Source organism: Tachypleus tridentatus, chromosome 6, assembly GCF_004210375.1.
Source record: "Tachypleus tridentatus isolate NWPU-2018 chromosome 6, ASM421037v1, whole genome shotgun sequence".
NCBI lineage: Eukaryota > Metazoa > Arthropoda > Merostomata > Xiphosura > Limulidae > Tachypleus > Tachypleus tridentatus.
This window is the reverse complement of record NC_134830.1, coordinates 76,092,701-76,108,174: the sequence shown is the minus strand read 5'-3', so window position 1 is coordinate 76,108,174 and position 15,474 is coordinate 76,092,701. Positions and strand designations below refer to the sequence as shown.

The 15,474-nt window shown below is 32.9% G+C and overlaps 1 protein-coding gene across 10 annotated transcripts in view; it reads left to right on the top strand.

The window, feature by feature from the left end:
• LOC143252838 (cell adhesion molecule Dscam1-like) overlaps nt 1–15,474 on the top strand; it is a 240,897-nt gene that overhangs the window by 163,581 nt on the left and 61,842 nt on the right. For all 10 annotated transcript variants that reach the window (XM_076505600.1, XM_076505598.1, XM_076505599.1 and 7 more), the window contains 4 exons: nt 4,603–4,761; nt 8,621–8,776; nt 11,200–11,493; nt 12,013–12,282. In XM_076505600.1, coding sequence (XP_076361715.1) covers nt 4,603–4,761; nt 8,621–8,776; nt 11,200–11,493; nt 12,013–12,282 — 879 coding nt within the window. The remainder of the gene's footprint in view (nt 1–4,602; nt 4,762–8,620; nt 8,777–11,199; nt 11,494–12,012; nt 12,283–15,474) is intronic.

Here is a 15,474-nt window from a genome sequence, read left to right as displayed (position 1 = left end):
TATGTGCATTATAAGAGTTATGGTAAAATCCCCCTATTCAGTGAGACAACAGTAGTCCAAGAGCTGGCGTTAAGCGCTGTTGACTAGATGCCTTCTTTCTGGTCTATCAGCTCAAAGTTATAAACAGCTGGTGCAGACAGTCCTCGAGTAGCTTTGCGCGAACGTCCGAAAACAAAGAAAAATCCCTATTTCAAGATATTATTGTTATAATAAATCAAACTGAAAGTGCATAATATTATAAACGAAATATTGAAAATGTATCTACCAACGAGTGAATGAAGTTTAGTTCTATCGACTGATTAATTTAAATCAGCTTTTTTATAGATAAACTGAAAAATCTTGAAAAATTATTCAATCAAAAAGAGAAACAATTGCACAGTAAGGAGATTTCTACGCGTAGATATGCACTCTAGTACGCTATCATTGAATTCTTATAGCTAGTTACCCCAATAGCTGTTGCTATTACATTCTTTGTGTAGCTATTATATTTTACTCGTACAGACACGACTCAATGGTTAGCTTGCCAACCTGTGAATCGAAAAATTCAAAAAATGGGACACATTGTTTGTTTTTTGGAATTTCGCACAAAGCTACTCGAGGGCAATCTGTGCTAGCCGTCCCTAATTTAGCAGTGTAAGACTAGAGGGAAGGCAGCTAGTCATCACCACCCACCGCCAACTCTTGGGCTACTCTTTTACAAACGAATAGTGGGATTGACCGTCACATTATAACGCCCCCACGGCTGGGAGGGCCAGCATGTTTGGCGCGACTCGGGCGCGAACCCGCGACCCTCAGATTACGAAGCGCACGCCTTAACGCGCTAAGCCATGCCAGGCCCAAATGGGCCACAATAACACTAAATTTATTCTGCATTATAAGTTACAAAAGTATTATAAATGTGACAATCAGTTTAGTTACTTGGTTCAAAGAGTCAGACAAAGCCTATGTAATGGCTAGAATTACTGATTTGTTGTCTTCCTTAGGACTGCTATACCTGAAGTTTAGAAGTTTCAGACCAGGTAATTTAGAAATGTCACGTAAGGAGTTATTAAAGTTCAAATATCTAATTCCAAGTCACATACGTCGTTATTTTCAATCATTTATATTTTTTCTGTATTTAAAGGCTTTACACTAATGAAACAGAAAACACAATTTTAAGTAGAAAGAAAAGGAAGACATTTTTTTTTTTTTTAGAATCGTCGTTTATCAATAAATCTACTCTTTATTTGATCCCCGCTAGTACAGCGGTACGTCTCCGGATTTATAACTTTTGCCTCAGAAATATTAATTGCTATTTGGTATAGTTGTTATGATTATAGTACAAACCATTAAAATATTTTGCCTGTGTTTTTTAAATAAACACTGTTCTGCTTTTATGAAAAGTTACTAGTTGCTTTGTTGTAGGCCCGCTATGGGCAGGTGGTTAAGGCTCTCGACTTCTAGTCTGAGAAATGCCGGTTTGAATTTCAATCACACCAAATATGGTCGCTCTTTCAGCCATAGGGGCGTTATAATATGACTGTCAATTCGTTGGTAAAAACGCAGCTCAAGAGTTGGTAGTGGGTTGTGATGAATAGACGTTTTCCTTATCGTTTTACACTACTAAATTAGGGACGGATGGAGCAGATAATCCTCGTGTAGCTTTGCGCGAAAAGAAGAAACAAAACTACGGTTTACAAATTATGCTTAAAATATCCTTGCTTATTACTTTTCTCCAAAATTAAAATAGAAGATGATTTATTTTATCTTAATGTTATGCATCTCCAAAACAGATCTATAACACTTTAATCACCAGCTTTTCCTACTTGTAATTTTAGAGGAACGTGAAATTATCCACTCATTCACAAAGTGTGATTGCCAAATATCACCTGTATTTCGTCATTATTCACCGCTAGGGGAAGCAACATAAAATTGAGTAAGCACACCAAGGGCAACATCAAACGTTGGTCTGAGCGTTTGCTAAAGGAAACACGTAACGACCACACCTTTGGCTCCTTTCTCTATCACGTACAAAATGTACGATAAATGCTAATTCCAAACCTAGTGGAATGTAGTAATTCATAAAAAAAATGCGTCTACTTAACTGCTAACTGCTTCGTTATAAGCAAATATTTATTTTTGAAATAATTTCACATCAGCACTGATAAAAAAAAAAAAAAGACAAAGCTTGGTAATAATATAATAAAGCTATCTTCATCGGTCACTCTCGTTACCTCAGAACGAGTTCCGGTCTCGCTATTGTTACGGGCTCTTTTTCACATATTACCATTATTAAAGATAACACACTTTACAATCCCATGTCATATACTTGATAATGTGTGTAACATTAGCAATCTCCTAATTTGCATATTACCTCCCCATTTGAGATGCTTTCTTTAAAATATTTAGCTAAAAATAAAGATCATAGTGTAAGTGTCTTGGGTTGACGCAAACACAATAAATATTGTGAAGAGTGTCTCGTTTGTTTGTTTCGAATTTCACGCAAAGCTACATGAAAGCTATCTGCGCTAGCCGTCCCTAATTTAGCAGTATAAGACTAGAGGGAAGGCAGCTAGTCATCACCACCCATCGCCAACTCTTGGACTACTCTTTAACCAACGAATAGTGGGATTGACCGTCACGTTATAACGCCCTCACGGCTAAAAGGGCAAGCATGTTTGGTGTGACGGGGATTCAAACCCGCAACCCTTGGATTAAGAGTCGAGTGCCTTAACCACCTGACCCCGTCTCGTTTAAATTAAATATCCTGCTTTAGCTTAAACAGTAAGTCATATCTTAAAAAAAACAAAAAATTAAACACACACAAAACTCAAAATAAAGAAACATGAAACTGCACACGTTGCGTCATTTTATACTTTGATTATACTTTCAAATAATGCCATTTATTCAGTAACACTGTGTTCACATTATTAAGGTAAAATAAATTGTTTTTAAACTTCAACAACGATAATGAATCGAGATATCGAGCAATTAGTTAATATTCTAAACTTAAATCAAACAGAGACATTTGCTGAGAATGTTGAACAAACATTCATAACGTGGAAATAGGAGGGAAAGGGTTGAGAATTTTATAAGTAACTTGATATAATTGTATTTATTGTCACTCTGTTGTGTGTTATTATCTTAATTTCTGAGGGAAAAACGAAAATTTTGTCCTACATAAGGGTAGTATAAAAATAGATCCAGCCATATTTTATAATTACATTATTTATTATTGGCACATCTTATTTGTTTTAGAGCAAAGTCACATTAGACTGTATTTATTGCGGAGAATCAAATCCCGAATTATAGTGGTGTAGGTTCCTAAACCTACCACTGTCCCACTGTGAAAGAAATATAAAGTAGGAACCCTTACGAGTTATTCTTGGTAATCATACAAAGTTTACCTTAGAAACTCCAACCAAAGATATACTTAATTTGTTTTTATTGTAGTAAACTGTAAGTTGTTGGGAACATTTTAAGATGATTTTTGAAAGGACAAAAATTGTGCCACTTTCACTGACACAGTGGTATGTCTGATGACTTACATTGCTAAAACTGTTTCGAAACTCGTGATGGGTAGAGAAAAGATAGCCCATTTTGTAGTTTTGTGCTTAACTATAAACAACCAAGTGATTCTTGGTTTGAAATTCTATATAGATTAGAAACCATTACAATAACAAATTACATGAAAGTTGCATATTCAAGTAAATTATGGACTACGATATGTCCACTGGTGTAGAAGATGTGTTTCGTGTAAAGGTGTTTTCCATTAATTGCAGATAACCAACCCATTGTGTAGTTTTGTGCTTGCAACAAACAAACAATCATAGCTGTACCTATAGTGTCAGTTTTTATACCTTCTGTGTTATGATAAATACCCTTTAGATGTTACAGAAAAACACTCTGAGTGTTATTAGTTTATAAGGTGCACTTCTGTTGGCCTTTTTACCATTTTCTTTCTTCAAAGCTGTATTGTGTTGATCTTTTTAAATTTTAATTTGTATGTTGGCGAAATCAAAACAGAGAAACAAATAAAAGATGTTATTATTAGCGTGTGTAGAGTAGGTATAATAGAAGTCAACAGTAGTCTTCACTTTGAATTACAACTTGTAGCAATTTAACTAATGTGTAGAAAATACGAATTACTATAGAAGTGAGCGGTGAAAACTTTTATTTAATATTGTGTCTGCTTCGGTAATGGGTGTATGTCTTTTTATAGTAAAGGCACATCTGGGTAGCCTGTGCATGATGGTTCTTTACGTGGAGTTAATTAAAACCAAAATTGATACTCATTTTTTCTTATTGAGTTTCAAAATGAGCAGGTTGTGAAATAGAATTTGGAAGTTAATAAATATGCTACTTAATGATTTAATTTAATATAACTTCGTATTAAAGCACTGTTTTACTAGAAATAAGAAGCGCATTCTGTGAGAGAATGCATAAACTAGAGTGGTAGATGTGACTTTTTTCAATTATTTCTCTTAACAGAAACGTTGTTAAAAATATGAGATCAGAAATACGTTGCAAACTGTTGACATTGTGTGAACTCAATGGTCTAGTGACAGAGTATTAGAAATTTTATATACGTTATTATTTATGTATTCTCCACTAACTTTTCAGTTTTGCAAAATCCTTATGTCATTCGTGTCTACGACCAAAAAGTCATCAAAGGTACAACAGCTGTGTTACCATGTTACGTTCCCAGCCATGTATCTGAATATGTGTACGTGACGTCATGGATTATTGATGATAATGTAACAGTTTCGTCACAGAATACAAGTGAGTCAGACAGTAATAGTTTTAAATAATAGTTAGCATTGATTGATTAATTTCAATAATTCTGTGTTTCTAGAAATGAGTAAATATAACTAATTCCAAGATATAACCATATTTTATCAACAACATAAAAAATGTGTCAGAAATAGTCTTTTTGAAGGTTTTTGACTTGTAAATGAATGTGCTGAGAGTTAGGAACTCCGAATCCATCGCACGTCATGCATTTTTGTGGCTATATTTTGTTACTCTGAGAAACTTTAACATTGAAATAAAACTGCTTTGCAGTCAGAACAGGTACCATATGGCGGAAAAATCGATTAGTTAATTTAATTAAATTACGTTGTATCCCATGAGGTATATACAGGAAAAAAATACAATAATTTGTTATGCAAAACGTGAAAGCTATTATTAATACTATACTTCATCACAGATCCTGCTGTAGAATGCTTAAGGATTGAATCGATTCGAAGGAAAAAAAAGATCCATCATATAATAAAACTAAAGAAACTTTCGTATAGCTAGAGTTGTTATGGGTTGTATTTTAAATGAACAAATTTCCAAAGCCATTAAGGCTAAAGCTCAGTCAAATGGTTAATTTGATAAGGTTAGACCCAAAAAATGTTATTTAGTTTCTTTGGAAAGTTGCCACTATCAAGCGAAATAAACAGAATACTATATTATCTTATCAGTTCATGGCTCATCGAAATTCTTTAAAAGTTAGCATAAGCATTAAATTTATAAAGTAAATATTCAAACCTGAGTTACACTAAGTCCCGTTAACATGCGTGTAAACTAAAACTACCGATAATCAGCAAAATATCGTATCTTTTTAATTTCTTACCTAAAGTCTTCGATATTTTTCACATGGATAAACCATGTGTAGTAGATAGAGTCAATTGACACGTTAGCAGCCGATTAGGAAAAAGAAACCGTAAATAAACATTTTCGTATTCTTTGACTGAATTATTCAAATTAACTACGATATGCAAGCAAAACGCAAATATAACAGACACATGATTGGTCCTTGTTCTGGAACCAGAAAGAGTAGGAAAAAAGGTAATTTTTAATTTAACACACCGCTTTTCTTTGTTCTGGTACCACAGAAAGCAAGAAACAGAAAGTTTACAATGCATTGAATTTACAACTCAAATCCTTAGATTTTTATATCGAGAACTTTTTGCCGTTTTTAAGAATTAATTTCACACTGTATTTCAGTACTTATTCCAATCTTGGCGAGGGAAAAACTAACCACAATTCAATATATTATTATGGATATTATTAACTTTATAAAACTCATGTAAATGTAAAGCTAGGATAAAATATTTTATGATATTATAGACTTGTTATTAAACCTATAATTTGCACTCAATGATTGTTTGTTTGTTTGTTTTTGAGTTTCGCGCAAAACTACTCGAGGGCAATCTGCGCTAGTCGTCCATAATCTAGCAGTATAAGACTAGAAGGAAGACAGCTAGTCATCACCACCCACCGCAAACTCTTGGGCTACTCCTTTACTAATGAATAGTGGGATTAATCGTACCTTTATAACGCTCCCACGGCTAAAATGGCAAGCATGTTTGGTGTGACGGGGATTCGAACCCGCGACCCTCAGATGACGAGTCCAATGACTTAACCACTTGGCCATGCCAGGCCAGGCCACCTGACATGGGAATTATCAAATGAGTTGTGAGAAGTATCAGTTATGACGATCTAAGACACAATGCTGATATACTTGTATTATTGGCTGTATACACTTTTGAAACCTCAAAATCAAAGGCACTCTTACGAACCCCTTTATGTTGAAAAGGCAGATACATAATGTAGAGAGTTAAACAAGCTAGTTACATTAAGAAATGTTTTTTGTGTATGTAATTACAATTGAGAAAATAATGTTATATTTTCTCTTTTTCTGTGATTCACATTTATTGCGCTGAAACAATTGACACAGTTTGTAATTCACATGTTTTATGCGAATATTATCATAAGATATTGACATAAAAAAGTGATCTTTTTATATGATTAAGATTCACATATCTTAAAAGATTAAGAGCTTGTTTTTCATTGTTTTTTCTTTGTATTTAAATCGTATTATTTTCTAACCCACTCCTTTTACATGAGTAAAATGACGCTGATGATTGGTTTATTTTTACATTTAGAACATTTGCAACCTTGATGGTTTAAAATAACAGAATATTCCAATTACTTAGTAAAAGTGGTTAGAAATATATTGATAGAAGAAATGATTAATTCTTAAATGTAATAAGTACTTTTACAGCTGTTAATGATAAGAAGTGACTCAAGTGAATCATATTCAAAAATAAAAATCACATGGGGTTCAAAATTGAATTACTATTACTATTTGAAACTGGTGTACAGTTGCCTTCGTGTTGAAATACCTTAAGAGATTAAACTGAAAACGAAGTGTTGAATTTATAACAGGTTTAACATATCATGTCTCATGCATATATCATTGATTATTTCTCTAAGTATGCAAAAGTAGAGTTTTTTATTAGAAACTCTTCTCCAGTGGTTCAGCAACAAGTCTAAAGGCTTACATCGCTAAAAACATTGAGTTTCTATACCCATAGTGGGCACAGAACAACTAACTCATTATGTAGATTTACGCTTTACAACATATAAGTATTAGTAAACTAGACAAAAAGTACATACTATATATGAGACCTTACTAACTCTCTTTAACATAACATAAGTTTTCATTTTTATAATAAACATTTTTAATGAACATAGCACAGTTGCTTTGAAAAACATAGCTGTCATATCTTGAATAGAGTAATTCTCACATTTCACTTGACTGTAGTTTAACATGTGGAATTTTAAAACGTTAAAAGTCAGTAATGTTCAGCATGCATTTGATTCGACACTTAATACTCTAACATCATCTCGAATTATATACCCATGTTACGATAATTCAGTTACCATATGCAATGCAAGTTACTTGTTTATTTCGAGTGATAATTTTCTAAGACATTATTATGTTAATACCTTATTCTCTTCATAGACTAGTTGAAATTTGAAACTTGAAACTTTATACCAAAGCTCGGACACTTTTGAGTAAAAGTTGCCAGATACTATTTTCTAAAGGATATGTACGAGGTTTAATTCATTTATTTTAGCTCCCAGTGCCAGAACAGTATGTCTGTGTACTTATACTGCTAGCTTGCCCTTAATAACAAACAACAACTATTTATTTTGACTTTCAAACTTTATCCGTCAAACTTAGTCTTTGAAAAGTTGAAAAACAAAATGTCCACCAAGATAAGAGCCAAAAATGTATCGAGACGGTTGATACTGGTATTAGCACTTTAATTAAACTAAAGTACAGAACAACGTTTCCACCTTCTTAGATCATCTTCAGATTAACAAAGAAAGAGTTTGCAAATTCAAACATGTTTGTCTAATCTTATACAACCAAGACCTTACCATCAGAAATTGATGCCCTGTTTTACCACATCAAACGTGCACATTATCAGGAAGAAATGTGAAGACAAGCACATCTACAACACCTAGAGCTTTCCACTTCTGATGTCATGGGATGTACTCTTGTGCTCATCCTCATATTTTCCTCTCCTATTCAAGAATCTTATATAAAACTGATAATTTGCAACTGTATCTAAAGGTGAATGAATGGATGCTATAAGTGTTAGATATTTTGTCTACTGTAAAAAGCAACTTATAAAGGCGGATCCATCAGTGACACTTGAAACAATGATTAAAGGGATGTGTACTTTATAATTCTTAAACATTCAAGTAAAGACTTGAATTTACCCAAAAGAATATGAATCAGAGTCTAATGTAATAGAATTTGAGATTTATGCTTTTATTTTTTGAATTTTTGTTTCAGTTTCCCAGAAGAAGTACATTATTTTTCCTGATGGGACGTTACATATTAATCATGTTACTGTAGAGGATGGATATCAGATGTTTAGGTGTCTCACAAAAAACCGTCTGACAGGTAATTCTAAAGGAAGTGATAATACAGCTCGTCTAATAGTTCTAGGTAAGAAGTTTCAAGTAAATCCTGACATAATTTCATGAACGTTATTAGACTGATAGATAGATATGTAAATATAGTTTTACGAAGCTATGCTTTACCTAAGAAAAGGAAATAAACTTCATTAGTCGTTATTGTTGAAATATAAACAAAATGAATAGATAATAATCTGAGCTTCAGTGTATACCAATACAACACAAAGATGTAAAACATAGGAATATTTAAAACCAAGATAGTGAACAATGTTTATTATTCCCTATTCCTGCGTAGATAGTTTTAGGTTTGGTTTTAACCTTTGAACAGAGGTTACAGTCTTATCCATAACTATAAACATAGCATGTTGATTTTCAATAAGAAGAAGTAAATCAAAGCCACGTGATGTTTAATATTTTTTAAATTTTCTTTCCTCAAGACACCAAAGGTGATCTTGAAATCTGACTTGATAAGTCTATCAATCTAAATAACGTTATTTTTTGTATTTTCTATAAATTCATATTTCTTATTGCTTTGCTTTACTTTATACGTATTTGTTTTTACTGATAGTCTAAATTTTTAAAGTGATAGCAACTTAAAATGGTTTTTAATTAAAATAAAATACATAATGCTTTAGTGAGTGTTTCATTTCGAGTGCAATATGTGGTTATTAAGTTTCATTTTGGTGTATTTTCGAGAACTGTTTAACTTTATAACCATTGAGTCGAATGTGCAACTTTTATCAATTCACATTGATAATATAAAATAGGAAAATCTATTTACAGCCAATGTTAAAACGTTAGAACTATATATGAATGCAAGGAAACTCTTAGAAATACATATAATTAAATTTCAAGTTTTAATCACACTTATGAAGTTATGACTAAATTGTAGAGTAATCTCAGTTAATTAAGTGTTGAAATGTTGACATTTGTTCACCTACTCTCCTACATTATAATGATTTTGGTTAGAATTAAAAAGTGTTTAGTTGAAAAATATGAATGGAAATTAACATAGGGAAACATTTTGATTTAATAATTCTCAAACTCAGTGACCATTTTGACAGTATCAATATGGCGTTGCAATTAAACAGTCTCCTTTTCTGTCATTGAATAAATAATCTGTTTCGCTTAGTCAGTTATTGAAGATTTAAGTATATTATAATCGTATTAACCATTTGTCTTGCAAAAACGTTTAGTATATAAAAGATGAAATATGATATTTGATGATGTATTCATTTCTCTTGTATATTAAAACAACTTTTAACCATCTATACATACATATAATGAGTTATATATACAACACTGGATATATACACAGGAGTCACAATAAGCACATGAAAGAAAATGGCTGATTCATCGTTAGTTTAATATATAAAATACAATATAAAAGTCAATAAAATGAACAACGTGCAAATGTAAATAATGAACTTAAGGCGGTTATAGTTATGGGTGATTTCCAAGTGCAAGAGTTGATCAGTGTCTTAGGCCATCCAAGAAGTGTACTGTTCTAGTGGGAAGGGAAATAGGATTTTAGGTTGTATCTAAAGAAATATTGAATACAAGTCTAAAGACGTTAAAATTTCATTGTGTAGGCCAGTGGTTAAGTCATATTTGGAGAATTGTTTTCAGCCTACTCCTAACCTTAGGAAAGACAATCAATTGTTGGAAAGGGTTTAGAAAAGAGTTATTCAAATGGTACTTGGGATGGTGGGGTTGTCATATGCGGAGATATTAAGTTCTTTATTCTCTCAAAATGGAAGAGATAGAGGGGATCTTATTGAAGTGTTTAAGATTGTAAAAGGCATTAATAATGTCGATGCATCAATAGTTTTAATATTCGAAAGCGATTATTATAGAGCTGTTGGACACAGATATTGGTTCGGGCAAAATAAAAGCCGTCTTCAGCTAAAACAATTTTATGTTTTAAATTGATTTGCTGGCCTATGGAATAGGTTGCCTTCAGATGTTGTTAAGACAGTAAATATGAGCGAGTTTAAAAGAAAGCTTGATAGGTGTAAGAATAATAAGGGTTGGCTGACATTTTTTTTTCATTTTATTCATTTATTTGTTTTAGTTTAGTATTGAAGAGGGGACAGCTGAAATGAACCATCAGGTCTCTTGTTGTTCCTAAATAATCTGTTATCATTTCATCATATTTGGTACATGTTTGGACTCAGTGATTTTTTTAAACTAAACCTCCACACAATAAGGCCTGGCATGGCCAGGTGGGTTAAGGCGTGCGACTTGTAATCTGAGGGTCACAGGTTCGCATCCCCGTAGCGCCTAAAAACGCTTGTCCTTTTAGTCATGGGGGCGTTATAATGTGACGGTCAATCCCATTATTCGTTGGCAAAAGAGTAGCCCAAGAGTTGGCGGTGGGTGGTGATGACTAGCTGTCTTCCCTCTGCTTATACAGTTCACACTGCTAAATTAAACATAGGTATATGTTTACAGAACCAAGTGAGGAGATGTCTCCGACCATAACGGACAGTAGACCAAAGATTACAGTAAAAGTCGGAGAGTCCGTGCTCATTCCATGCGCTGGACAAGGCCATCCGCCTCCAAAACGTACTTGGTACCGCATGAAAGGGTCGGAATGGATGCTGGCCACTTCGTGGCCCCGAACTCGACAAGTGGAAGGTACTCTATGGCTTGAAGACGCACAAATTGAAGATGAAGGACATTATCGTTGCATGATAAATAATACCCTAGGAAAGAAAGTCGTTCAAACTACATTAACAGTAATAGGTGAGTATAACCTCCCTTGTAAGTTATGTGAGATAAATGGATGTGTCTGAAACTTTTCGCCATCAACAGCTACATTTTACATTAAAACACTGCATAATGTTGCAATAATTTAAATTTAAAGAAACAGTTAATTGTTTTCTTTTTAAAACAGCTGAGAAACAAAGTATTTCATTTTGGTAAAATATAATTTATTTCTGCCTTTGTCAAAAGTTTTAAATGCGATAATAAATGCAACTTTCTGTAATACGTATTTACTTTTATATTGAATACACACTGCCATTATTTTTTGTTGATAAATTGTCTGAACTCGAGTCTTCTAGTTCAGTTGAAACGAAATATGTACACTGAGCGACTGGCTATTACTGAAATATGGCACATGAAATAAATATTTCACTTGGTGAGGTTTCTTGTAGTGTTTTTATTGCTGAAACACATTTTGTAATAGATGAACTCGTATTAACTTATATTTGTTTTTTTTCCTTAAAGTACAACTTTAAATGCTTTTATTATTTCTTACAGCTCCATTAAAAGTACATATAGAACCTCACTTCTTGGTGATGTTGAGTGGAGGAACTGCAACATTAACATGTGTCGTTTCCGGGCATCCGGTGGATTCCACGGTGTGGATGAAAAACTTTCAGACTATAAAACCTGACGGTCGGACCTACTTCCGTTCACGCAAAGTTCTTCACATCAAAGCTGTCACAAGGTCTGACCAGGGGATGTATCAATGCTTCGTCTATAGTAATGGTAACAGTGTACAAGCAACAGCACAGCTTGTTGTCAATGGTAGGTATATGTAAATAGATATAGAGGGCATTAAAAACATTGAATATTAGAATCAGATGTAAATTTTGAATTAATATTGAGGCATTAGAACATATGCTTGAAACAAACATGTTAGAGAATTAGGGCAAAATTAGTGACTTAATTAATAGTAACTTTTATCAAAGCAAGCAAACCTATGTAGATCAGAACTGAGATATATCGAGTAATGAGCATAGCTAATTAAATATTCTATTATTATTTGTAATAGTTTGAACTTTCAAAAGTTGGCACACTTATCTCATCTAATACTTATAATTATACCCCAAAATACACAACAAAATTTTACTACGTTTTACTAAATACCATGTGATAGGAAAGATTAGTTTACGATATCTACAATTACAACTCTTTTCTATTTTTACGTAGCGCCATCTTTTATTTTAATTAAAAACAACTAAAATATATTTCGTGAGCTAACTTAAGTAACGTAAAATGTCTTGATCTGTACATGAAACAATATGAAACATTAAAGCATCGGGTTGAGAGGGGAAAAAATTGGTGCCTGTTTTCGCATTTTGGGTGTTCCCTAAGAGTGAGAGTTAAGGAACATTTTAATCATATTTGTTGGAGGCGGGTACTGTTCATTAAATGATTGCATTCACTCTTGTCTCATAATTCAAAATAAGGGAACGCTATAACTTTTTGTGTAATTTTGTGCAAATGTTCTGAAACAAACAATCATTTCTATTAGTTATGCATATACTCAATATAAAAATAATTGTAATTCTTGATGCGCTACGTAAATAAGTGAGATATTTATGCTTCTCTATACCTCAAAGTTTATATTCTTAAGTTTTCAAATTATTAAGTTAGTGAAGTGCACACTTGTAACATTTTTCTACAACAAATATACATTCATATGAAAAACTATTTTATTATTTATTTTTATCTTACCAAGTAGTTTTAACTCTTTGCAAGATGTAGTTCTAAATTCTCATGAATTGCATATACCTTTTAGGGTTATAGTGTACCTAAAGGAAGCAAGTGTATTGTGACTATTTTCAGCTTCTATAAGCATAATTTTAAATATTAGTTGTTAAGGAAAAATAATAAAGCTCAGCTTACAGTAGACAACAACGAATTTACTAATTCAAGTGATTCGGGGTAATTTAATGTCGTTGATTTAAAAAAACATTTAGTCAGAATTTGTCCATCACTTCTAGCGTTTGAGTTACTGTAATATATCAATATTTTATCAGCACTATGTGAAGTACTATGCAATCCCCTCAGTGCAATAGATTTATGCTATAAAACTAATTTTACTTTAATAGTTTAATAGTAAAACGAATACATATTTAATAACTTCACATATTGACTGGATTGTATTAGTGTAAACTTCTAAATATATTGTTCATGATTACTATTTGTTCTCGACATAACTGTAACGAATTGCACCACTTTTTCTTCATTCCCACGCCCATCTACTTATCCCTGGAATCACGAAACCCTCACGTACTCAGTGTGCTAGATTTGTTTGTTTGTAGCTGTAGCGCAAAGCTACATAAAGGGTCATCAGTACTGTATCCGCCATGGGTATAGAAAAACGTTTTCTAGTATTGTCATTCTCTAGACATGCTGCTGTGCCACTGGGAAACACTTTGCTAGAAATTTTAAGAAGTCATTTGACTGAGCATAAAAGGGGCGGAATCCGATGCTTCTCTCTCAATTGCCTCTCATTAACTCAGTTTGTCACTTCGCCTCGCTCAGTGCATAATCAAAACAAAGTCCAATCTTCTTCCTCGCATGATACCCGCAATATAATCAAATGCTGGAAAACTGTATTTTTTAATCTTGTAAACTTTAATTCTGTAAATATGAATTGTTTAATATATATTAGAAGCTAATTTCAAACACCGGATGCCTCTAATTAAAATCCAAAGATGCAAAAATCACTTATTTTCCGTTACCTTTGTGGAAAATATATTATAGTTTCACGAATGAAAATATTATACACAAAGTAAAGGCTCCACATGTATGTTGTACAATTTGCACATATATCTTGACATTTGCTAAATAAGAAGAGAGCAAGTACGCCATTTGCAGTTCCAATGATATTACCTGAGCCCAAAGAGCATCTAACTGACTATTATTTTTTACATCAGTAAGGCTTATGGATTTCCACATAAAATAACACAATACATTAAATTTTCAGATATTGCATCTGGATACAAGGTAATGTGCCGTGTGGCAAAAAACCCTGCAGAACACATTGTATGTTATTAACAAGATTGAGTTTAGCGATTGTCCACTTTCTGTAGTGATCCAAACAATCACATATTTTAAGTTAATCTTGAGACATACTGATGGTCTTTTAGCGAACTGGTAGATAGAAGAATTATCTACAAACAAGACAACGAGTCATCCTCATCGTTTGTATCTAGTAATTCTATTTTTGTAGCATTTCAACATCAACTGCCTCTTTTTATCGCACAGGAAGAGATAAACGATCTGATTCGCGAACTATCTCTATCAAAAGAGAATGGGAAACTTCTTTGTTCTCGTTTACATCATTGGAATTTATTAGCTTCAGTAACAAGACATTCAATTTGCTGAAGTCGCCATCAAAGTTTTGCTTCTAATTATTGTGTGCAAGATACTTTGTTTTCTGTACAAATGTTGATGTACTAATGGAAGAATTTAGGTAATGAACATCATCCTCAAGAATGGTTAAAAAACCTAAAATTACTCTGAAAGCTGTACTTTTGTAATAATAGGATCACTAAGCTGTCGATTCCTGTTGCTCATGCCGTAAATATGAAATAAACCTATCAAAATATCAGATTGTATTCGAGGCTATCAAATATGATCACCATAGGTGGAACATATGTGGAGATCTAAAAGTTACTGCAATCTTGTTAAGTCTGTAGAGTTGGTATACCAAGCTTTGTTGCTTTTTGTGTCTCTGGAACAGTCGAGATGATAAAAATTATTACAAAAAAGGAGTGACCAATGAAAGAGAATTATATACAAGGAAAACAGAATATCGAGTATCGAGTAACAACTTTTAATGAATCCTAAAAATGTGATTCTGTCTTCACGTCTTATTAAGCTGCAACTCAGTAAGACCTGTGTAAAAGAAATGAACAAAGATGGTAATAGTTTCATATATCTGCCTGAAAAGTTTCCTAAAACTCAGTGAAGCAAAAATGAAAA